The sequence below is a fragment of the Emydura macquarii genome, unplaced genomic scaffold (assembly GCF_026122565.2).
Source record: "Emydura macquarii macquarii isolate MOO-44397 ecotype Brisbane River unplaced genomic scaffold, CSIRO-AGI_Emac_v2 contig_2473, whole genome shotgun sequence".
Lineage (NCBI taxonomy): Eukaryota > Metazoa > Chordata > Testudines > Chelidae > Emydura > Emydura macquarii.
This window is the reverse complement of record NW_027132610.1, coordinates 19,413,804-19,439,441: the sequence shown is the minus strand read 5'-3', so window position 1 is coordinate 19,439,441 and position 25,638 is coordinate 19,413,804. Positions and strand designations below refer to the sequence as shown.

General features: G+C 44.1%; 2 protein-coding genes across 2 annotated transcripts in view; one reads left to right on the top strand and one right to left on the bottom strand.

The window, feature by feature from the left end:
* SETDB2 (SET domain bifurcated histone lysine methyltransferase 2) overlaps nucleotides 1–25,638 on the top strand; it is a 99,899-nt gene that overhangs the window by 18,315 nt on the left and 55,946 nt on the right. The window contains exons 5-16 of the mRNA XM_067562712.1: nucleotides 3,639–3,704; nucleotides 5,617–5,707; nucleotides 6,432–6,998; nucleotides 7,938–8,057; nucleotides 9,310–9,479; nucleotides 9,880–10,108; nucleotides 13,086–13,185; nucleotides 14,305–14,413; nucleotides 15,305–15,639; nucleotides 17,482–17,570; nucleotides 18,844–18,952; nucleotides 21,450–24,066. Of these exons, the coding sequence (XP_067418813.1) occupies nucleotides 3,639–3,704; nucleotides 5,617–5,707; nucleotides 6,432–6,998; nucleotides 7,938–8,057; nucleotides 9,310–9,479; nucleotides 9,880–10,108; nucleotides 13,086–13,185; nucleotides 14,305–14,413; nucleotides 15,305–15,639; nucleotides 17,482–17,570; nucleotides 18,844–18,952; nucleotides 21,450–24,066 (4,602 nt within the window). The remainder of the gene's footprint in view (nucleotides 1–3,638; nucleotides 3,705–5,616; nucleotides 5,708–6,431; nucleotides 6,999–7,937; nucleotides 8,058–9,309; nucleotides 9,480–9,879; nucleotides 10,109–13,085; nucleotides 13,186–14,304; nucleotides 14,414–15,304; nucleotides 15,640–17,481; nucleotides 17,571–18,843; nucleotides 18,953–21,449; nucleotides 24,067–25,638) is intronic.
* Nucleotides 1–25,638, bottom strand: part of CAB39L (calcium binding protein 39 like) — a 146,881-nt gene that overhangs the window by 108,025 nt on the left and 13,218 nt on the right. The gene's annotated exons all lie outside the window — the stretch shown is intronic.

Below are 25,638 nucleotides of genomic sequence, written 5' to 3'. Positions count from 1 at the left end.
ACACAATTTGTTCTTGACAAATCATGCTGTTACTTATCATTTTATTATCTTCTAGGTGTTTGCAAATTGATTGCTTAATTATTTGCTCCATTATCTTTCCAGGGACTGAAGTTAAACTGACTGGTCTGTAATTCCCCAGGTTGTCCTTATTTCCCTTTTTATAGATTGGCACTATATTTGCCCTTTTCCAGTCCTCTGGAATCTCCCCTGTCTTTCATGTCTTTTCATACATAATTGCTAATGGCTCAGCTATCTCCTCAGTCAGCTTCTTGAGTATTCTAGGATGTATTTCAGCAGGCCCTGGTGACTTGAAGACATCCAACTTGTCTGAGTAATTTTTAACTTGTTCTTTCCCTATTTTAGCCTCTGATCCTATCTCATTTTCACTGGTATTCATTAAGTTAGATGTCCAATCGCTACTAAACTTTCTGGTGAAAACTGAAACAAAAAAGTCCTTTAGCACTTCTGCCATTTCCACATTTTCTGTTATTGATTCCTCCCCACTCTCCCCTTTGAGTAACAGGCCTATCCTGTCCTTGGTCTTCCTCTTGCTTTTAATGTATTTGTAGAATGTTTTCTTGTTACCCTTTATATGTCTCTAGCTAGTTTAATCTCATTTTGTGCCTTGGCCTTACTAATTTTGTCCTTCCGTACTTGTGTTGTTTGTTTATATTCATCCTTTGTAATTTGACCTAGTTTCCACTTTTTGTAGGACTCTTCTGAGTTTCATATCATTGAAGATCTCCTGGTTAAGCTGGCATGGTCTCTTGCCATACTTCCTATCTTTCCTACGCAGTGGGATAGTTTGCTTTTGTGCCCTTAATTATGTCTTTTTGAAAAACTGCCAACTCTCTTGAACTGTTTTCCCCCTTAGTCTTGCTTCCCATGATATCTTACTTACCAGCTCCCTGAGTTTGCTAAAGTCTGCTTTGAAATCCATTATTTTTATTGTGCTGTTTTCCCTTCTACCGTTCTTCTACAATTCCTTAGAATCATGAACTCTATCATTTCACGATCACTTTCATCCAACAGCCTTCCTCTTTCAAATTCTCTACCAGTTCCTCCCTATTTGTCCACTTATTGTCCACTCCCTATTTTCTACTTAGGCTATATCTACGTTGGCGCGCATACTAGAGTATGCGTGCCAGTGTAGATGTAGCCAAAGTGTAAAAGCAGTCTCGTTACGTCAGGAACCCCAAACCTAAATCCAGCCCTGAAGGAGTAAAGGGGAGGGAGGGATGATCAGGAAAACATTCCTTACTGCCTCCAATGTGGAGCTTTGTTTGATTAATATGCGTTTTGACAAGCTCCCTTGAAAACCTGTTTTCCTGCTTTTATTAATGTAATTTTGCTGAGAGCTGATCCTTAGTGTGACTTTTTAGGTATACAGAGCTGAGATGTTTATGCTTGAGAAATAACTATGGAGCCTTGTGTGTTCTTTTCTCTTCAGAATATTGTGCACTAGAAGCTGAACTCCCCGGTTAATTGAAAGGGTTCACATTGTAATTGTGATTTCCTGAGGGTCTCAGTGTTAACTTTGGAGACTTCATTGTACCTTTAGATTTCAACTGGAAAAACTTTATAATAGAAGAACTTAGGGAGTCCATTACAAAATTTCTTTTATGGAATTAAGAGGTTAAACTAATTTTGGTGCAAGTCTTCAGCGATTTCTTAGATCTGAGCTACACACAGTGTTTGTACCGGTTTAAACCATTTCGGGTAGGAATGGAAGATTTTTACCAAAATAGTTATACCAGTACAGCCCTTATTGCGGATGGCAGTGTTGCTACTACTATAGCTTATTCCCCTTCCCATATGAGAATAGCTATCCTAACAGAAAGCACCTTTTTACTGGTATTAACTGCATTCCATGCTAGGAGGGCTGTTCTGCTTAAAAGATACTAATATCGGTGAAGTGGTACAACTTTTCTGTATACAAGTTCTCAGTCTAGGTCTTACGATGCAACATTACAACAGCACAGTGTTGCATAAGAACAGCCATACTGGTTCAGACCAATGGCCCATCCAGCTCAGCAGCCTGCCTTCCAACAGTGGCCAATGCCTGGTGCTTCAGAGGGAATGAATAGAACAGGTAATCATCAAGTGATCCATCTCCTGTCACCCATTCCCAGCCTCTGGCAAACAGCAATTCCTGCCTATTCCGGCTAATCACCATTGATGGACCTATCCTCCATGAATTTATCTAGTTCTTTTTTTGAACCCAGTTATAGTCTTGGTATTCACAACATTCTCTGGCAAGGAGTTCCACAGGTTGACTGTGCGTTGTATAAAAAAATACTTCCTTTGTTCATTTTAATCCTACTGTCTATTAATTTAATTTGGTGACCACCTAATTCTTGTGTTAAGAGAAGGAGTAAATAACACTCATGATTTTATAGACCTCTATCATACCCCCCTTAGTTGTCCCTTTTTGCAAGCTGAAAAGTCCTCAATCTTAATCTCTCCTCATATGGAAGTTTTTCCATACCGCTAATCATTTTAGTTGCCCTTTTCTACCTTTTCCAGTTCCAGTATATCTTTTTTTATATGGAATGACCAAATTTGCATGCAGTGTTCAAGATGTGGGCGTACCATGGATTTATAAAGAGGCAATAAAATATTTTCTATCTTATTATCTATCCCTTTCCTAATGATTCCCAACATTCTGTTAGCTTTTTTGACTGTCACTGCACATTGAGTTGATGTTTTCGGAAAACTATCCACAGTGACTCCAAGATCTCTTTCTTGAGTGGTAACAGCTAATTTAGACCCCATCATTTTATATGTATAGTTGGAATTATGTTTTCCAATGTGCATTACTTTGCATTTATCAACATTAGATTTCATCTGCAATTTTGTTGCCCAGTCACCCAGTTTTGGGAGATCCCTTTGTATCTCTTCACAGTCTGCTTTGGACTTAACTATCTTGAATAGTTTTGTGTCATCTACAAATTTTGCCACCTCACAAGTAAACTTAGACCCCATGATGATGCAGTGAAAATAAGAGATGAAGACATTAACTCACACTGCTGATCTATACAGACCTCGTTATGGTATCACCATGAAATATCGATACAAGCTTTACTGCCATTTAACTGCTGGTGTAATAGTAGCACAATAAGTTACCATATGGCAAACTGGAGTTTGAGACTGACTTTCTCTCCTGCTTTCTCGCATTGTCCTTGCTCTTTAATAAACATTCCAACTAATTTGAGAATGACATTAATTGGCTCTGGCAGAAACAGCATGCAGTCCTTCTCAGCAAGAAGATGGTTAGCTAGGTGAGAGGATGTAAAGACATTAAACTATATTAAAATGTACTGTGGGGATGGACACTTCTGAAATGCCTATCAGAAAAAAAAATTCCAACAATTCCCCAAAGGCCAGAGAATTCTCAGTCCTAAGTTACAATTACCAGGGCCAGTTATAACATTATTGTAGCAAATTTAGGCCTCTATCAGGAGATGTGTTGCAGCATTTAGGCCTATTGTAGCAGGAGTAGAAGTTATTGTGGGAGGCTTATTCTCTGAATTTCCTGTTATTAGTCAATTTTATTTATTTGTTTTATTTATTTGTCATTTCCTTTTAATTACGCATGGTTATTCAGAAACAATGTATCTGTTTTGTTTTGTAAACAGAATACTTCCAAGCTTTGATGCTGGTGAATAGCGCTGATGTAAACAATCTCTTAGCATTGACAAATGGTATGTGCGTCTCAACTCCATTTTTATTCGACATTCTCCAATATTTTATTATCTTGATTTAATCAGCAGGAACATAGTTCAATTAAAGTTAAATAAAATAGGCCTGAAAAACCTATTACTACTGCATGTAGACCAATTGTAGGGTTAGTCTAATTAGGTCCTATAATGTGTTTTCTTTTTCGTGGTTTTCACTATTGTAGTATGTATTTACATTTCCCTTCAAGTGAAGATGTGACACTTTAAATGAGAAGCATCATGGTTTCTGGTGTAGCCGTTAGGGAGAGAAGAAAGGTTGAGAACTTGATGTATTTCCGTGTCAAGCCATAAAACCTGAGGGCATAGATCTGAATGGCCTATTTCTTTAGGAAGTAACAGATGGTTTTGGAAGTGGAGCAGGGAATTCATAATGGAAATGACTAATATATTTTTGGCTTATTAGTGATTCCTAAAAGAGCAGAAGAAGAGGAAAAGTTTGCTGCAGATATTAATGCTAAATGAGAGCAGAAGAGGGAGGAGGAGGACAAGCTTGCTGTAGATGTTAATGCACTGACAAGCAGCTCATTCATGGCCTGATCCTACTTGCTTGAGTTTCCCACTGACTGAGTGAGGGTTGCAGGATCAGGCTGTTAAACTACAAGAGGCATCAAATCTCAGTTTTGTATTGGCACCTAAATTAAAAGAATGCTGTTAGCCTGGTTTAGGTCCAAAATGTGAATTCTCTTTAGTGTAATCATCTGGGTGGAAAGTCTCTTGGATTATAAATTGTAATTTGTATTTAAAAGCATGAACTGGTTAATCTAAAACACTGTAGAAGTGATTAATATGATCTTTTCCTTTCTGCAACGTAAAAGAGAAATTATAAACATCAAACTTCTCCCCCCACCCCCGGCCTATACTTTGTTTTTGTTAAGGCCTCATGGAAAATGTTGTGATTTGCCATAGAAGAGGAAGTATTAATTAACCAGTCCTATTCCCAGTGCTAGCAATATCATTGACGTAGGTTCATGAAGCTTAAATTATTGTATTAAATGAGAGCTATGCAGGTGTGCAGAGCTTAAAATTTCTGCATATTAAGAGAGGTTATTAAAGTTATTTAAATTACTGCATATTTATTTGTTGCCTTTGAGTAAAACTTTTGTAAGATCGCTTTAAGTTTGATTTATTTTTGCATCATACTTTTCATATGTCATTAGTTAATTCTGACTTTAAAATATAGTACTGCATCATATGGTGTAGAAGAGATGATAAATCCAGAAACTTGTGTTTGTGCATGAATGCTCTGTAGAGTATTTCAATAAAGTTTTTGCTGAGATGAGACAATCAGTCTTCCAACATAAAAACAAAGGGCCAAACTAATTTGCAACCCATAAAACTATACATTACACTGGGATTGCATAATATACAAGTCAGCTCACTATGTGACCCAAACTATGCAAACTCTCTGGGTTATATTTTGTCAGTTTTTTAGTAAACTGGTATCGCTGCTGTTGCAGTGCGTGTATATTTTTTATATATATCTTTTATATGAACTTCCAGGGATACAGCTTGATCCGAATTAGGAGATTTAGGGCAGATGCAGTTCAATGTTCTGATCCTTGTTGTGGGGAAAAGGAAAATAAATGGTGATGGCCCATTTCTCTGCAAATTTATCGAAGTCCTATTAGTGGCACACTGAAATCTGTTCCACTGGAGATTCTCTCTCTAGTAAGGTTTATCTAAATTCTCCATTGTAGCTTGTTTTTATAAACCCTTTCATTAGCATACACTAGCCAAAAAGAAAGAAAAAGAGAGTAATTCACAACAGTGAAGTGTCTTTAACATGTTTTGGTACTTGATAATGTGGTAACGTTGTAATTTTAATTGTAAAAATATAATGTGGATTGCTGAAGGCTTTTTATTTTAATTTTTAAAGTAAATGATGTGACTACTGAAGATAACATGCAGAGAAGCAAACCTAGATTACAGCCTTCTGTATCAAATGAAAATACAACAGTTTCTCCTTTGTGAGTATACATCTTCCATTTAACTCCAGTTTACTATAGCCCATTATTTTAAGTATTCTTTATCTTGCACAAGAGACTTTGGATCTACCTAATACTGTAAAATTAACTGTTTAAACACAATTTTGAATCATAGTTACGGCCCAAGCCTTGGAGTTTATAATCTGACCTGTGTGAAAGACTTGAACGCACTCCAAGTTACAGCATGAGGGTGTGTATTTGCCTGTAGCTAGAAAAGGGATAGAGTGAAACAGATGATACAATTTTGCTGTGTCTGAAGGGTGCAGTTAAAGCCTTGGATAATTAAGATACTGGTCTAGGACTCAAGATTTGAGTTCAATTCCCAATTTTGCCACAAACTGTGCAGGATCTTGGGCAAATCACTTAATCTCTGCGTGGCTCAGTTCCTGTTCTATAAAATGGGGTTAATAGTATTTATTTTGTCTATCTTGTCTATTTAGAGTGTAAGCTCTTTGGGACAGGAGCTATCTGTTACAGTGTGCTTATACAGCGCCCAGCACAAAGAGACCTTGATCGCCATTGAAACCTCATGGCACTAGCTTAATACAGATGGCTCATTGAAACCCTAGACTTCATGATTGTAACCGAGAGTCATTTTCTCCCCCAGTGAAGAATGTTGAACAATTAAAAAACTGAATCTTTTATTCATTGCCCACTGCTCAAATTATTATTATTATTTTATTTTATTTTTTGTGATTCATAACAGGAGAATGGAAGTGAAAGAAAAATCATGTTCAGAGAATGAAGAAGTATCTAGTGAAACAAGGGAGTTACCTTTAAAGCTATGTTATCAGAATCATGACTGTTCTACTGTATGTCTTGCCAGCAGACCACTGAACTCATACAAGGGGGAAAACCCTCTTAAAATACCAATCCTGTGTCATTTCCAGAGACGACATGCAAAAGCAGACTCGCTTTCAAAGTCACTTGATGTGAATTATAAGGCCCCCTGTGGGAGAAGTCTGAGAAACTTTCAAGATGTGCAGAGTTACCTGTTTGAAACACAGTGCAACTTCTTATTTGTTGATCACTTTTCTTTCAACACATACGTACAGCTGGGCAGAAACACTCTGAACCGAGAAGCACTTGTATTTGATTTTGATATCAGCAATGGAGCTGAGTCTGTGCCCATTTCCTTCTGTAATGAAGTGGACTGCGCTAGATTACCCTATTTTAAATACAGGAAGGCCTCATGGCCACGTGGGTACTATCTGAACAACTTCTCCAGTATGTTTCTTGACTCGTGCAACTGTACGGATGGCTGCACAGATAGGTAGGTAGAAAAAGTTGACCTCTAACTGAAGCCCAGTAACAGAGGTGCCCTGAGTAATTTAAAGGGAGACTGTCAAACATACAGTATGCATTTAGTGATATAGTAATTTGTCTAATAATACACAGGTAACAAAATTAAAAGTTCTAGCTTTGCTGGGCATGCAGAAGAGTGGGAAGCAGCAGATCCATTGCATGCTCCTCCCATCCCCCACAGGCTCTTTTTCCACAGGAGTTGAGACTCTCTTTATGTAGGGGGTGGGATCAAGGCCAGGCGAGACATTGTTCACACAGATCTTTGCAGATATAACAGTGTAAGATGATAATGACAGTCAGGAAAAACTCCTTTTTGGGAGGGTTGGTGAAGCACTGGAATGGGTTACCTAGGGAAGTGGTGGAATCTCCATCTTTAGAGGTTTTTAAGGCTCAGCTTGACAAAGCCCTGACTGGGATGATTTAGTTGGGGTTGGTCTTGCTTTGAGCAAGGGGTTGGACTAGATGAGCTCCTGAAGTCGTTTTGAACCCTAATCTTTTATGATTCTGTCATTCCCCAATCTGTCTTGTGAACTCTAGTCATTTTCTGGTGGGGTGAGGGAGATGGCGAAGCAGTGGAAGGTACGGGTGCCATGATAGTATAGATTTTTTTTTCCAGTTTGTTTACTTTGTGTATTTGATAGTGTTTTGTGTACAGTCAGTTTAGCTGTTTCCTCCAGTGTTGTTAGTTAGTCCTTCCTCCCCCGTTGTTGTGTTGGACTTCTACAGGGCACAGCAAAAAGAGAAATTCTTAAAGAAATAGGAAAATGTGATTGTAGACCTAAAAATTGGTGAGGGGCCTGAAACTACTTAGAAAAACATACTTTTTAAATTAACTATATTTAAAGCTGGCTTTGTCCCTTTAACCACATCCTTATTTTCACATGACATTTTACTGTTGCCCTTCTAGATCAAAATGCGCATGCCTGCAGCTGACTGCAAAAGGCTGCAGTGAAAATTCTGCATCACCAAGTAACAGGTCATCTAGTGGTTATAGGTATAAAAGACTGGAAGGACCTCTCCCCACCGGGTAAGACACCTATAGTTTACACTGGTATTTTATCTTAAATGCTTAAAAAGCTTTTGGTTAGCCAGCATCTTGGGGGCAGGCCGGGGGGGTAGTAGAGTAATTGTATTGAATGATCATGGTGAAAGGAGAAAATAATTTTTTTTTAAGCCACAGAATGTTTTTGTATTACAAGAACTATTTTTTTAAACTTAGTTCAGATTGCAAGGCTAGTATGATAACATAATTATACAGCACTTTTCATCAGTAGATCTCAAAGCACTTTACAAAGGGGATTACTGTCTCCTTACTGATAGAGAAACTGAGGTACAGACAGGTGACTTGATTTGTCCAACATCACCAGCAGGCCAGTGTCAGTGCTGGGAATAGACTCCAGATCTCGAGTTCCAGTCCAGCACACTGTCCACAAAGCACATTTCTCACTTAGGGTATATCTGCAACTGCAGTTAGACACCTGTGGCTGAGTTGACTGGCTTGCGGGGGTCCGACAAAGGGGCAGTTTAATTGCGGTGCACACATTAGGGCTGGGGCTGCACCCTGAGCTATGGGATCCTCCCACCTCACAGGGTCCTAAAGCCCGAGCTCCAGCCTGAGCCTGAACACCTACACCACAGTTAAACAGCCCCTTAGCCAGAGCCCCACATGCCAAAGTCAGCTGGCATGGGCCACCCACAGGATTTTAGTTGCAGTGCAGACATATCCATAGTGCATGTACTGTGGTAACATGCCTTTGAAGCTGAGAGTTGCCAGATCACAGCTGGCTCTCGTATGCCCCTTTACAGAATGAAAGCCCTCACTGAAGTTGTTCTGATGTTTTGACAGTCACCTCCACCCCCAAATTCCAAAATGTCACAAGCTATGGATATTTTAAAAATCAGAAAAATCCTAGATTCCCTGACAGCCACAATGAAGTTCATCCAGGCTGACTGTGCTCTTTTACTCTCAAATATATTCCTGGGGTAGAATGGGGTACTTTGTTAAATCACTTGTCAAGGCTGCAGATCTATGCTGCATTACTCATTTAGGTAATAGAACTACGGTATATATTCTCACTCATCCCTGAAAATCTGATGGACTCTTGTAAGTGTTCAGTCAGGAATGGGGAAGTCTAAACTCTAGAAGTACAGTGATTTGCCCATTCTTTCTTAACTAGCTGTATTTGACTTTTCAGTGAGCTGCTATTTGGATTTACTTTTGTCAGATTTACTTTTATTTTTCATATTATTTCATTCTTAATTTCCTTTTTTTCTGACAGAATTTACGAATGCAACTTATCATGCAAGTGTGACCGAATGAGTTGTCAGAACAGAGTAGTACAGCATGGCATCCAGGTTCGATTGCAGGTGTTCAACACAGAACGGAAGGGCTGGGGGGTCCGCTGCCTAGACGATATTGACAAAGGAACCTTTGTTTGCACTTATTCAGGTACCATAAAACAATGCCTGAAAGATTCTACTAGAGCCCTTACTAGAGGTCTGTAAACTGCAGCATTTTGAGAACCAAGCAGTGAGCAGGATTTGCAGGGTTGGGAGGGCAGATGGGTCCATAAAATCTGCCTTTCAGTGGTCACCAAAGAATGGAAAAAAGCATAGAAAACAACTGTAATCCAGTGGTGCCAGTCAAGCACTCAGACCATTCCAAGGCTAGATTTCTATGACTACTGTCTCAAAGGCTGTGCTTCCTTACCCCACTGTCTTGTCTGTTCTGTGCTAGATTCCACAAGGACAGCTCCATCAATGTGTTTGCATTTCACGCTCACACATAGTGGTTTTGTCACTTTTAAAAATATAACAGCAAGGTGACTGCTTTTCTGCTTTTCTTTTAGGCAGGTTAATGAGCAGAGCTGGTCCTCAGGAAGCGGGAGATGTCGATCGTGAGGATGAAAAAAAGGATGCTGTGAATGACAAAAGTCCCAGCTCACTTTCAATAAAGAGAAAACTGGACACTGCTTGTTCAGATTCTGAGATCGAACTTGTCCAGACTGGTAAAGACAGCATTAATAGGAGGTGTGAACCTTTGCCTCAGCCTGTAGAAGATAAATATAAACCAGTTGTGTAAGTTGTAGTAGCAGATTTAGGGTAAAGATAGATTGTATTCTACTGTTATAGACTACCCCTTAGCAATACCCATAGTGGAGCTTGAGTGTGTTCAAATGAGCAGTCTTTTACATATTTAAGCTTTTTTCCCCCCGTTTCTTCTTCAAGCAGGACACAATGGTTTCTATGAATGAACTTTATTCCCAGCCCATCTGTAACTTTCTTGGCATTTTCCAGGAATCATATTAGTCTCTTGAATGAATATGTATTTGTACTTGAGCTTTCATGGTTATAGCTCCTTATGTTAATTTGAAAAGGGAGCTTATGTCAATCTAACTATGGAAGTGTCTGCACTTAAATTTCACTCATGCTGACATAATTACCCGACTGTGCTGACTTAATTAACTCCACTTCCCCCAGCGGCATAGAGTCCAGGTCAATGCAGTTGGGTCAATGAGGTGTCAGTGTAGACACGGCTTTGCTTATGTCAACTGTTACTGGCTTTCAGGAGCTGTCCCACAGTGCCCCATACTGACAGTACAATCAATGCAAGCGTGCTTGGTGAGGACGTGCACTGCTGACACAAGGAGCACAGTGTAGATACGTACAAGCGATGTAATTACTGTGGTAGCTGTATGTTTATGTAAATTAGGTTGACTTAATTTTGTCAGATGTGGTAGAAGGCCCCAATCTTGCAAACAGTTTCATGCAGATGCAGTGGAGTGTTCAGCAGAAGGAGCTCATTTCAAGACCGGGGCCTTAGAATCCTTTGAGAATGTCCAAGAGCAAATGACAGCTCATCTGTAAACTTGTTACTTTGGCAAGCAGTATGATGTCATCTTTACAGGAAAAAGCCAGAAGTAAAACCTCCTGAATCCTATTCCCTGCCTACCCTGGAACCTTGAAAACTCTTTCTTCTTCAGTTTACCCTTCATAAAGTGGGTACAAATCTTTATTTACCTTGTGAGAGAGGTTTATTCTGAGGCTCTGAAAAACACTTTGAGATCCTCTTTAAAACAGCTACCAATATTTTGTATAGAATCTTCCCTACACACTGTCTTTCAAAACACTTGGGGTAGACAGTAAATCAGGAGTTGTGGGCAAGGCAGTGACTGCATGTATATATTTTTGGTCATGATATGAAAGGTGGTGGAAAGCTACAGGAAAGAGGAAGGCTGGTCACCAACTGCAGGAGCCAGAGGAGAAAAGGCTTTTGTAGCAACATGGTTGAGATTGTGTGGAGTGTCAGAGAGGGGAGTAGAGAGAGAGGGAGTCAGTGGGGTAAGCTGGAGCAAATCAGGAGTGATTCAATAATATTTGTATTCACAAACTATAGCTATGAAATTGATAAGAGAGCTGACACACTCATTTTCATAAACCCAAGCCAACTTTCTGTATTCAGACTTGCATTTTCAACACCACTGAAACCTGACCCTATTTGGAATTAATCACTGTATACATTATACAGTTATTAGTCATTAGCCAAATTTTACTAATATTATATATAATATAAGGTACAGGAAACACCATTTTAAAGCTACATTTTCTGCACCACTATGTTAGATTTTACTTGATTATTTCCAGTATTTAGAATAAGAAAGATTCAAACTCTGTTAAATTCCTACCTCCAGGGAGCGCTTCATTTTTTTCCATTTTCCCCCCCTATAACATACGCAGTGTCTCCGCATATGCTATATCACTTCAACTTCTGAACTTAATATGGATCCCACAATCCTAAAGAACTCTAAAAGGATAACATTTGTTTGCCTCCATCTGTGACACAGGGAAAATCACGACCTCTGTATGAGGAGTAGGGTTATATTAATTATTTTAAGATTGTAAGATTTCTGGAGCAGGGACTGGAATTTACTGTATGATCCTACAAGTGACTACACTATAGGACTCCATCCTGGCTGATGCCTCTAGAGGTTACTGTAACGTAAATGGCTAATAATACTAAACCAAACCTGACTTTGAATAAAAAGTTTAATTTCGAAGGGTCATGTCCTGTCTCCCTACCTTTCCCTTCTGTTAAGGAAGTGTGACGGGGTGCTCAGCTCACTACTAGGATGGCACCTCCTCCTCATCATCATGCTGGGGAATAGATTGCCAAGTCAGTGACCCTTCCCGCAGTTGCACACCGTCACTCCACCTTCTCTGTGCCAGTCTGCAGCCCCTCTCTCGCTCCACAAGCTGCTGCTGCCTCTTCGTGACATGGCCCTCTCGCCAGGTCACCAAATGGTTCCCCCTTCTGGGGTTGGAAAGTCTTTCCTCACCAGCAGTCCTAGGCAGTCTTTCCGTGGTGATGCCTCATAGTGCTTCTGCATCAGTGGCTGGCAGGGGATTGCTTGGACACCTGATTCCTCTCAGCCATGGCCTGTTGGATTAATTAGTCCCCTGAGGTTAGTCTTCATTAAGCCTTTCAGGGCAAATGTGGGGTGAGCACCCCATCACAGGGAGTTATGGTTCTTTTATGCTTTGGAGGGTTTTGTTTGTTTCACTGGTACGTTTACAGTCTCTTTCCTTGCAAATTGGCCCAGCAATATCTCTTGTGCCTTCCAATTTGAGGCATTAGCAGCTGTAGCAGGGAAAACGCAGAACCCTGAATGTAGTTGCTCTTAGTTCAGTGATGAGCGTGGTATAAGGACCTAGATGGATGAATAGGTAGAATTTGGCTCTTGACAGGAACATTAAGAAAGAACGGACTCAGTTTGTTTTTAAAATGTCTGTTGGATATACAAGCAACTCTCAGTCTCCTGTAAGAATAAAGCATGAGCAGTACACTATGGACCACTTTTTAAGAATATCTTTGATGCCAGATTCTGCAGTCTCTGCTGGGCCAAAACTGCCACAAGATTTCTACTGCCTACTGACCGCAGGCTTTGGCTTGCAATCTGTTCTTTACAAACTGGAAAGTATTAGTGAAATAGGTGTTGCAAGTGTTCTTTTATGGGTCTTTAGTCTTGCATAAAATCCTTTTGTCATCTCCGTGCAGGGTTCAGAATTACGGATATAATCCAAGGAATCTGAGAAGCCCAAACATTAGAAGGTCTAAAACCAGAACTGCTATTCTTCAGGCTCGGCGGCTAAAACTGGTAAAAATGCAGAAAAACAGATTGTATTGAGATTTGTACATATTCAGTGAAGTGGGAAGGCAGCTATTTATGACCTTAGATCAGTAGACATGGCAAGATTTTTTTAAACAGCCTTTCTTACTTGCATCTATCATGGGAATTCCGTGATACAGACCCACCTGCTGCTGGCACTGACTCCATCCCTTCCCCATCTCCCTGCATATGTGCACAGTATATGCTCCTTGAGCTGTCCCTGAGACTAGCAGTAACTACTCCCACAGTCTTCTCCCTTCCCTTCCCTGCACATGCATGCAACCCCCAGGACTGTCTCCAGGAAACAACCCCCCCCCTCGAATTGTAAGGAGCTACCTCTCTTCCCAGCAACTGCAGTTGGGCAGGGGTGATAATATCCTCCCTATCCCTCCTAAATAATGAAATGGGAGAGGAAAAGATAAACACTGTTGGGAGCCTACCAACCTCCCGCATCCCTTGCTGCATTAGTGGTCAGGGACTTATTCTCGGCTGCTACAGCACAGACTGGTGAATTTGATCTGCTTCACAATCTGATATGAAGAGGCAGGAAGTATCCGCTAAGGGCCTGTGCACAAGAGGAGGTGCTGGTGGCAGTTGAGTTGGCCGTATTAGTATCCGTGAGTGATAGCTTCACAGCTGATTCAGGCATCATGTATGAGAGTTTCACACCAGAAACAGACAGTACTGTTTACCCTGGAACTCCCATGACAAGTCACTGGTTTGTAGTGAAAGGGGAGGATTCTTGCTGACCCAGTCCATTCAGTTAGCTCTGAATGCAGTGCTATCTTAGGCTCTAATTCAGCAAAACACTTAGGCATGTATTTAAGCATGTGCTTAAATCCTATTGAAATCAATGGGAATTAAAGTGAAACTCGTACTTAAATGTTTTGCTGAATTGGGGCCTATGTTCTGGGATGCTTGTTAGGATAATTCTGAATGATGATGTCTGTTACTTTAGGTGTGGAATTTAGGCTATTGAAATTCACTCAGTCAGAAAAAGGTGACAGATTTGAAACGTGAATTGCAAGGCCTTAATGCCCAGTTGTCTTTGGCTCTCAACACAGAGATACACAGAACACAGTACCTCACAACCTTATTTCTTTTAAGGGAGTCACTGCACTGATGCATGATGCCAGCTCAGATGAAGATGGTAGTTCTCAACCCCAGCAGTCAACCAAAACAAAACTAACCACTGGAACCAAGAAAGGAAAGGAGAGTAAGTTTGCAGAGCTATAAATATTACACTGTTTACCACACTTGTGCCCAGTCAGATGATACATCTGCACTGTAAAAAACGGTCTTTGAAGGTGTGCAAACCTGTTCAAATTCCATATCTCTAACTACAATGGCATTATCTGTACAGTGCTTACAGAGTGCCCTACCAAGACTTAGCAGCACCTAGATTATTACTTATTACACCATAGATGTGGATAGTGCTTAAAGAATAATTAAAGATAAATAAAAGTTCCCTGCCCTGAGTTGCCTAAAGTGTAATGGCCTGATCCTGTAAGATCTGAGCACTCCTGGAAGGGTGGTAAGCAATGGTTAGCGGTAAGCGAAGAGGGGCAGGGAGATATGGGAGAAAGGAGGGCACAGCTGTAAAAGGTCCTGGGAAACATTTGGTGTTGCATAGGCATCTTGTTAACTCTTTATTAACATTTGGGATGCTGTGCAGATTGTAGGTGGAGCTGGAAGAAGTGAGTTCTGAGAGAGAATTTGAAGGGGGGTAGGGGAAGAGACTGGATCACACACAGGTTTGGGGAAATGTTCCAGGCACTGTGGGAGGAACCATAGTCACTTATGGGAAATGATATGGGGAGCAAGAAAGTGAGCTAACTTACCAGTGCAAGGCACTGGTGGGGCTTTAGGGAGCCAGTAGAGGTGAGGTATGGGTAGGGGCAGAGCTGTGCTATGCTTCCGAAGGTGACAAGGAATCATTTGAGGTACATACATACCAGAGGAGATAAGGAGCAAGCTCAGGAGCGGGTGGGTATGTAGGTCAAATCTGACAAATGCATTGTTACCCTTAGCCATCATTGCTGACTCATTTTTAGTTGGTGCAAACAGATAACTTGTTCTCCTGATCTCTTGAAATGTCTGTCGACAGAATCCAACCTGCAGCAAAAGCTAGGAGATCTAGAGGACACCATGCAGACTGAGCCAATCATCACAGATAGTGCAGAATGTAAAGAAAAGAGGCCATCTCCACAAGATGCTACATGTGGTAAATCAGCCTGGCTAGATGATGCATATGTTATGAAACAGTCCAGAGGTCTACTCCAAAGAGATGACTTTGAAGAGGAAAAAAATAGGAAGTCCAAACAAGATCCTCTTTGTAATGAGGAGGCAGAAGGTGATGAGACATCTCTGAAGAATTCTAATAAAGAAAATATATATTTATTGGATGCCACAAAAGAAGGAAATGTGGGCCGATTTCTTAATGTAAGTAAAAATGATAATTGTGTGTTCCTCTAAATCACTTCAAAAATTGCTTATTTGCATAAACGAAAGGTATTCATACGTTTTGCAAAATTCTACTCTTCTCTTCTCCCAGGATGAGTAATGTGTGTTTTATTTTGGGGCAGGAAATTAAATAGCCCCTGATGATGAGGGTTCTCTATTTCCTTGCATGTTGAATGGCCTTGCCACGGTGCTACGCTGGATGAGAGTGTGGGCTATATGCTTGACTAGATTGCAGGTCTCCTTCCAGCCCCATCTGTGTTCCAAAGCCAATGTAAATTGTGGCTTGTGTCAATTCAAGGAGATGTTACTTAATGCAGTGTGAAATTTCCATCCATACTCCTGACCTGTACAGATGTAGAGACTGTCTACTAAATAATTCTTCCCAGGTTTCACACTCAACCTTGCATAGCTGAGAGGGGACTCTGGCTATTCTAGTCAGTGCTGTGTAGATCCCCACACCCAATAAATCTGCCAATTGATTTAATAATGAATTTTCAAAATGCTCCCAGTATGACGAGCACTAGAAACTCTCATCTGCACACACAGCACTTGCCTTGTTTTTCCCCTTGGCATTAATGGGTGTCTCAAGCCAAAATCCATACAAACATTGAAACTATGCTCCTTATTATAGAACAGGGATGATGATAACCTTTCTATCACAAAAATGTCTATGTGCACACGTGTGCACGCGCATGTGTACGTGCAACTAGGCTTGGCAGAATTTGAACTATGTTTTTCTGCAATTTTGACAATATTGATTTTTAAGCATTTTTTTCAATTTTTAACCATTTTAATTTTCAGTTGTGAGAAATGAAGGCGGGTTGGGGTTGGGGCAGCACTGAGAGGAAGATTGCAGCAGGCTCTCTGTGCAGCTGAGGGCCCTGAACCACCCGGGCACAAGGTGCTGGGGCGGCTGCAATCCTGGCCCAGCCCCAGGCTAGGGCTGCGAGGAGCAGGCTTGAGCCCCTGCCGCTGAGTGGCTCCTACCCAGGGAAAGCACCTGCCCACCTGGTCTGTGAATGAGTGAATGAATGGGACCATGATGGCAAAGCTGCAGAGGACTCCCAGCACAGCTGCAGGGCTGGTGGCACCTGATCCCTGCAGGTGCATGCTGCAGTCCTGCTGGGGCAGAGCAGAGACCCCCAGCCCAGGGCTGCGAGGTCACCACCCTTCTGCTGAATGGCTCCTGCCCAAGGATGGCCCTGTACTCTGGGCTGTGACAGCAGAGCTGTGGGGCCAGTGACTCTGTATCGCTGCAGGCACTGAGCATGGGGGAGGTTGCCCTTGCTGGCTGTTATTGACGGATGTTTTTTCATCCATTTCTGTGTGTAGGTTAAATCAATATTTACTGATGCTTAGCTATGTAAACTGAATCCTGCCAAGCCTACTTAACTGTAAGCACCTCGCCTCTGCATGGCAGTTTCCACACACTTGGAATCATTTTATTCATGCCTGTGCTCCCAAAGATTGCTCTCTTATCTGACAGCATAGCATCTTTAATTTGTTATTGATGGTGATGACTTTTGTGCCAGTGTCAAATGAAGAGAGAAGAATCTCACCATAAATTATTAAAGTGCACATAGACAAAAGAACTTGATTTTTCAAGACAAAATAATTGATTTTAGAAATACTGGAGATATTCCTTCTCTCCAAGTGACCTAATTATAGCAAAAACTGATGCATGCTAAATTTGGGTGGGGAAAATGTCTTTTTTCTTTTTTTAAGTGTCACAAATGTCTGGGGAAAATGCATATAAACATAATACAGACAGAGACTGAGTATCCTACTGATTAATTTTAAAACAATTATTTTGTTTCACAGCATAGCTGCTGCCCAAATCTCTTTGTACAGAGTGTCTTTGTGGAGACGCACAACAGAAATTTTCCTTGGGTGGCATTCTTCACAAACAGGTTGGAACTACCTTTTTTTAATTTCACTATAAACTATTAAAGGGCACATTGACAAAAGAACTTGATTTTTCAAGACAGAATAATTTATTTTAGAAATACTGGAGATATTCCTTCTCTCCAAGTGACCTAATTATAGCAAAAGCTGATGCATGCTAAATTTGGGTGGGGAAAATGTATTTATTCAAAGCAAAACTTAGAAAAATATCACATTTGTTTTCCAGCAGACAAGTGTCTAGATCACAAAACCACATTTTTATGGGTGATCTCATTAGAGATCAAGGCCTGTATGGGTAAGGGAACAAACGACATTGTCACCACAAGAGAGGTTTTGTTCAGTGTTGTGTGGGGAAAGCTTGCACTGAGGCGTCCAGTGCTGGACCTGTTCAGTGGAAAAATGGGGCTTGTCTCCAGGACTGTCAAGTGGCAACCATTCATAAGCATTCTATTCACCACACAAAATATAATTGTGCCTTTTAATACATTCTCCTAGTGGTTGGGTCAGTGGAGCAGTATGAGGAGCTTGCCGCTACCCTAGGTCTCCCAGCCCTTAGGCAGGGAATCACTCCAAAGAGCGAATCTGATCCTCTATCCTCCTGGAGTTCTTCCAGGCCACAAAGGGTATGTCTACATAGCAAATCAAAACCCATGGCTGGCCTGTGCTAGCCAGCTTGGGCTGAAGGGCTGTTTCTTTGTTGTGTAGACTTCCGGGTGCGGGGTGAAAGGGTCCCGGAGTTTTGGCTCCAGCCCGAGCCCAGAAATCTACAGAGCAATGAAACAGCCCCGCAGCCTGCGCCCTGTGAGTCTGAATCGGCTGGCACAGGCCAACTGCGGGTTTGCCTTTGCCATGTCGACGTGCCCTTCATGATGATCTCCGTATCCAATATATGGTATTCTAGTGTTTGATTGATGATACACTGTAGGTTAGTGAGAGTACACTACTTCCACTGCCATTCAGACATTTGTACTGAAGTTTAGTTGTATTTTACCTCTGCAAGTCAGATCCCAGGACCTGTTAAGTCTTAGCACATCCTAATTTTTTAATAGTCCATCCACAATGGGGCTGCACTTTGTTGCTTCTGAGGCATTGAACATTGCACACAGCAAGAGCTCCTGCTTGCATTCCTTCATTTCCCACCCGCACCCCCTCACAGTTCCCTCTGTACCATTCTCCCTTCACCCCATTATTTCAGGGACTCCCTGCAAGTAGTTGGTGGCAAATTGCAAACACAGTACAGAGACGAATATATTAACTGACAACATTTCTGTTTCCTAGGCATGTGAAAGCTGGAACCGAACTTACGTGGGATTATGATTATGAAGCTGGAAGCATGCCAGAGATAGAGATCCCCTGTCAGTGTGGGGTTCAAAAGTGCAGGAAAAAAATATTATAGACAAATGTTTACAGCTACCATAGTCCATGTAAGTTTGAAATTCTCTTGCAAGAAAGGACTGTACGGTGTGCAGCAGAATTACAACTCTCCAGTGGACTATGCACTAGCCTAATTTAATCCCCTTCAACTAAAGGACCTGTGCTGATGAGATGTGTGAATCTGATTATTTTTAAATGTGCCACTGTTTGCTTTTTCATATGTAACGAAAGAAATGTGTTCGTCATAAGCAAAAGCATAAAACTTTACTTAGGTTATTTCTTTGCTCTGTGCCTGTTTTTTTCATTCAGAAATGGAAGTGAGTGGCATTGTATCTAATAAGATGTAAACAATGATGATACAGCACCCTCAGTCATTTATTTTTTTTAATTGATTACACCTTGTCTTCTGGAGAAAATATGGAAATATCTGCTATGTTTGACTGCTTATAGCAACTTCTGCAGTTTATTTGGTATAAGTTGTAGTCTATTATGAGTCCTAAGTATGAAACAAGCTGGTTCTGAGCACCTTCCCCTAGGCAACCGGCTATTTTGTGACTGACTAACTTATAGATTGAGCACTTTAACTGTGAGTCAGCTCTCAGCCCAAGCTCTGCACAGCCTGCCCTTGAGCCAATTGCTTTTTGCTATAGAGCTAAACAATGTATTTAATAATTTTCAACTAATGACTTGCAGGGGAAGTTCAGGAATTTCAGTGCATTCCTGCCACAGTTTGCTCATAAACTGCACAAAAAAGGTTATAAGAACCTGGCGATTTAAAAATGGGTCATTTGGAGGACCTGCTTTATCTTGGTAGTCCCTTGACTGAATGACCCCAAACTTGCACCACACACTACACCACTACCCCTGATATAGTACATACTTTTTCAAGGTAGCCTGCCTAGGCCACCTGATTTTTAATTCAATTTGAAAAAGCAGCTGTAAACAGAAACTCCATTGCAACTTTAATTTATTGTGTGGCTAGGTGCCATTCCATAACACTACAGGGAACAACCTGTGCTGCTCAAGAAGAGGAGAGGGGTCCTCTGGGAAACCATTGTGCCTAAATTTGAAATAGAATGTCTTCCAAAGGTTATAGTTACAGCAGTGAGACATTTTGCTACAGTACGTAATGTCAAAATTCAGTGGGGTATCAAGACCTGCATACTTTCAGAAGATCCAAAAAAAAAAAAAAAAAAATTACACACTAATTACACCTATCCTATGAGGAAAAGTCTAACAGAATATCCTCTAATGAAAAACAGTCAGAGTTCTGTGGCACCTTAAAGACTAACAAATTTATTTGGGCATGAGCTTTCGGGGGCTGAAACCCACTTCACTGGATGCATGAAGTGGAAACTTCAATTTGATAGGTGTATATATACACATGCAAGGATGGGTGAGTTACATCAAGTGAGGAGGGCGAGTGTTAACGAGGTTAATACAATCAGGGTGGATGAGGCCATTCACAACAGTTGATGAGAAGGTGTGAATGTCAAAAGAGGGAACATTATTTTTTGTAATGAAAAAGGCATTTTCAAACACACCTTTCCTAAGAAGTACATTTCCTATAGACTTATAAAAGATCTTACAAGGTGAAAGGGACAACTTTACCACTAGTTGCAATATGTTGCTAAAACTAATCCAAAGCAAATTGTATTTTGGTAAGGACAACTGCAACTAATAAAGCAACTAGAAGATCACGGCTGCTACAAGTGGAGAATAAAGATTCCCCTGTTTATGCTTACAGGTGGTTTAACAAGATGTTGCCAAACAACCTGTCCACTATACAAAAAAAATGCGGTTTGATTTCCTTCCTGTGGGTGTGAAGAATGTAGAAGGCTGGCTCAAGGATAGAATATAGGAAGCACATTAGATTAATGAATGTGGCAAGAAGTCATTTAAATTAAAATGGTTGGGAATGGGTATGTTTGGGTATACAATAGACTGCTTTTTGGTGAGTGCTTCTGTGATATTCACTGAGCTATAGAGGGGAGGCTGGGTTTATTGTCCTCTCCCTCAACCCATTGAGGGGGCTTCATTTACACAGGACTGCATATGACCCAGAACTTTAAGAATAGGTTCTCTCTTCGAGTGATTGCTCATATGCATTCCAACATAGGTGAGTGCGCGCCCCGTGCACAAGTCTCCGGAAGCTTTTTTGCCCTAGCAACCCCCGCAGGGTCGGCTCCGGCACCCCCTGGAGTGCCGCGCTCATGTCGCGGTATATATGGCGCCGCCGACCCCGCGGGTCCCCAGTTCCTTCTTTCCGCCCGTGACTGTAGCTGGAACGCTAGTGCCCCTTGCTAGTATAAGCAAGTAGCAACCCTCGTTTTGCATTTAAATAGATAGTTAACTAGTTGTTAAATAGTGTTAAGTAGTTATAGTGTTTATAGAAAACTTAGATAAGGACTTTGGCCCTTCGGGGCTGGCATAGCCATGCCGGGATCCACAGGATTCAAAGCCTGCATGGTGTGCACGAAGGCCTTCCCTGTCAGTGACCCGCATGACAGGTGCCTTTGCTGCCTTGGAGAACTGCATCGCAAGGAGCGCTGCAAAATATGCAAAGCCTTCAAGCCCCGGACACAAAAAGAGCGCGATGCCCGCTTGAAGGCTATGCTAATGGAGTCAGCGCTTCACCCCGACTCCGGGCCCTCCAGGTCGCCGGCGGCACCGAGTGTCTCGTCGGTGCAGAGATTCAGGAGGTGCCCCAGCCCCGTGCCACGGACATATCGGCACTGGCATCTCCTCGTAGGGAGCCTCCCCTGACCCCGGGGGGTGGGGTAGTGCCCCTGCAGGGACCGTCGACGCCGGAGGCGTTTGCGGCTTCTCGGGCTCTCATGGGCATGCCCACGCCTCCGTCCTCCCCTCGGCCGAGGGTTCCGGGAATAGCGTCTCGGGGTAAACCCACGCTGGGTTACTCCGGTGGGTGGCAGAGACGGGACGAGAGGTCTCCCCCCAGACGGTCAAGGAGGGATAGCGACAGCTCCCCTCCTAGCTCCGACCAAGGGTCGTTGAGCCCCTCGGCACCGCGCCGGCTAGGGCGGTCCCGAGGCTCCGGACAGAGGCATTACAGCCCGGCCTCTGAGGGTTCCCGGTCCCTGGAATCCAGGCGCCGTTCACCGGCCCATGCCTCGGCACCAGCAGCTACGGCACCGAGGGGACACTCTCCGGGGCGCAGCCCGGTGCGTTCGCCCATCACCAGCGCCCGGCACCGATCTCCCTCCCAGCAGAGATCCCGTTCCTCCAGGCGCTCTACACCTAGAGACACCCGGCACCGTTCCCGGCACCGGTCCATTTCCCCGAGGCACAGCCGGCACCGGTCTCGTTCTTCAGCCTCCCGGCACCGGTCCAGTTCCCCGAGGCACAGCCGGCACCGGTCTCCATCTCAGCTCCCGGTGCGGCCACCCTCAGCACAGGGAAGAGACCGATACTCCCGATCCCCAGCAAGGAGCCCGGTGCGGGTCCCGGTAGCCAAACGGAAATCTCGGCACCGGTCTAGATCCCCGGTTGACAGTCCGCATACCACGCAACGGGGCAGGGAGATGCGTCGCGATACCCCTAGCCCGGTACGGATTGTGGCACCGCACAGCTCGGCACCGGCACGGGCCCCAGAAACCAGGAGTAGCCGAGACCGCAGGGGCTCTAGATCCCCGACGCCTAGCCCGGTGCGGGCTTCGGCACCAGAGCACACGGCACCGACCGCTCCGGCACCACACCCTAAGGAGCGTACGCCAAGACACCGCTCCAGGTCTCCAGTTTATAAGTGCCAATCTAAATCAAAAGCGCACAGGAGACAATCCTCCTCCTCCTCCAGCCACTCCCCCCCTCGCCGGCGCCGTCAACATCGCCAGGACCGCTCATGGTCCTCTAGAAGTTCTTCTCGGGAGCGGGGAGATAGAGACCGTGGAGCTAGGAGACACCGTTCTTCTAACATTGTCACCCAAGGGGTCTCCTCATACGTGGGACCGGGACCGGTACCGCAAGAACCGTACCCAGCACCGGGAGCGGTGCCGTCATGGCCGCAGGGCCCTTGGCAATGGCCCTACTGGCAATGGGCCCCGCAGACCACACAGGGTACGGGATCGGCACCCTCCATGGGACCCCACCCCCCTCAAAGCCAACTAGAGAGAGGGAACTCTTCGGAAGAAGAGTCAGATCCCATGGAGGGCCCATCCACTGGTCCAATTCCTCAGTCCTCCTCTTCATCCCCAGCAGATACAACGGCGAGAGATTGGGGGAACCCTCTGCCAGACTTCAAAACTCACCAAGAGCTCCTCAAGCGTCTGGCAGAGAATTTAAAGCTGGACATCAAGGAGCTGATAGAGGAGGAGGACCCTCTCTTTGGAATTGTAGGACCAGCAGGTCCATCTAGGATTGCACTCCCGGTCCATGATAGGGTACTCAAACTTGTTAAGCCCCTCTGGGAAACCCCAGCCTCAGTGGCACCTACCTCTAAGACAGCAGAGAGGAAATATTATGTTCCACTGCAAGGGTTTGAGTATCTTTTTAACCATCCCGCCCCAGGGACCTTGGTTGTGGACGCGGTAAATCAGCGGGACAGGCAGGGTGCACATGCAAATACTCCCAAAAACAAGGAGAGTAAAAAACTAGATCTCTTTGGGAGGAAGGTCTATTCCACAGCAGTGCTGCAGCTCCACATGGCCAATTACCAAGCGCTGCTGGGACACTATAATCTCAACCTGTGGTCCTCCCTCCAGAGGTTTCTCCAAGGCCTTCCCCAGGATATGCTGGCAGACTTTAATACGCTGGTCCAGGAGGGCTCCTTGGTTGCCAATGCTGCCCTTCAATCGGCTAGCGATGCCACGGACGCTGCAGGAAGGGCTATGGCCTCGGGCATCGTTATGCACAGGGCGGCCTGGTTACAATCCTCCGGACTCTCTCCTGAAGTGCAGCAGGCCATTCAGAACTTGCCCTTTACGGGAACTGGCCTTTTTTCAGAAAGAACTGATGAAAAGCTGCACGCTTTAAAAGATTCTAGGGCCACCTTGAAATCCCTGGGTCTCTATGTGCCACAAGCAGCTAGGAGGCAGGGTCGATCACGCCCCCCTAGGCAGCAACAGCAGCCTCCACCGCGACCACCTCCCAGACCCCCTCAGTTGAGAAGGGGTAGGGATTGATTCCGACAATCCAATCGTCGGGACCGCCAAGGCCCTGCAGGGGGCTCCCAGCAAGGGCCCCAAAAAGGTGCCAAGCAGCAGTTTTGATGGGGCGCCCGAGGGTGGCACCCCCCCCATCTCCTGGAATACTCGGACATTCATGAACAGACTGCGTCCGTTCCTTCCCGAGTGGCAGAGCATAACCTCAGACCGCTGGGTACTGAGTATAATACAAAGAGGTTATGCCCTGCAACTCTCTGCCTTCCCACCGGACCTTCCCCCTACCCGGTCCCTCTTCAGGGACCCCTCTCACGAGCTGCTCCTTATTCAGGAGGTAAACGCCCTCCTCCTCCTGGGGGCGGTGGAAGAGGTTCCTCTTCAGGAAAGAGGCAAGGGGTTTTATTCCCAATATTTCCTTATTCCCAAGGTGAAGGGAGGCCTCAGGCCCATTCTGGACCTTCGGCGTCTAAACAAGTTTATCAGGCGCCTCAAGTTCCGCATGGTCTCCCTAGCCTCCATCATTCCCACACTAGATCCAGGAGATTGGTTTGCTGCCCTCAACCTACAGGATGCCTATTTTCATATTTCCATCCTCCTGGGACACAGGCGGTTTCTACGCTTCCAGGTAGCTGGTGGCCACTACCAGTTCTCGGCCCTGCCCTTTGGCCTCTCTTCAGCACCCAGGGTTTTTACAAAATGTATGGCGGTGGTGGTTGCCCACCTCCGCCGCAAGGGGGTTCAGATCTTCCCCTACCTGGATGACTGGCTAATCCGGGGCTGATCCAGACACCATGTTCAGAACAGCCTGACGCTGACTTGCACAATATGCAACAGGCTGGGTCTGCTCATAAACGAGCAGAAGTCCACCCTCACACCAGTACAACGAATAGACTTCATAGGGGCCACCCTGGACGCAGTTCAAGCCAGGGCTTTCCTTCCGCAGCCCCGCTTCGAGGCAATGACCACCATTATAGACAATCTCCACAGGTCCCCCACGACCACAGCCAGGCACTGCCTTCAACTGTTGGGGCACATGGCGGCTTGCACCTACGTGGTGAGGCTTGCTCGCCTCAGACTCAGACCCCTGCAGGGTTGGTTGGCCTCTGTATACGCTCCGGCCAGGCACTCCCTCAGACGGGTAGTCACTGTCCCAGCTCCGGTCCTGATGTCACTAAATTGGTGGATGAACCCTACGGAGGTACTGAGAGGTGTTCCCTTTACAGATTTGACACCCTCCATAACCCTGATTGCAGACGCTTCGGATGTGGGTTGGGGGGCCCACATGAGCAGAGACCTCAGCACACAGGGCCTCTGGTCAACACAGGAACAAAAGCTCCATATCAATGTACAGGAGCTCCGAGTGGTCCATCTGGCCTGCAAGGTGTTCCTCAGATTTCTAAAGGGTCAGGTAGTACAAGTCATGACAGACAACACAGCTGCCATGTTTTATATAAACAGGCAAGGGGGGGCTCGCTCATCTGCCCTCTGCCAGGAGGCGACGCAGCTGTGGGACCTTGCGGTGAGACACAACTTTCATTTGTTTGCCTCTCACCTCCCGGGGGTCAGGAACGACGAGGCAGAC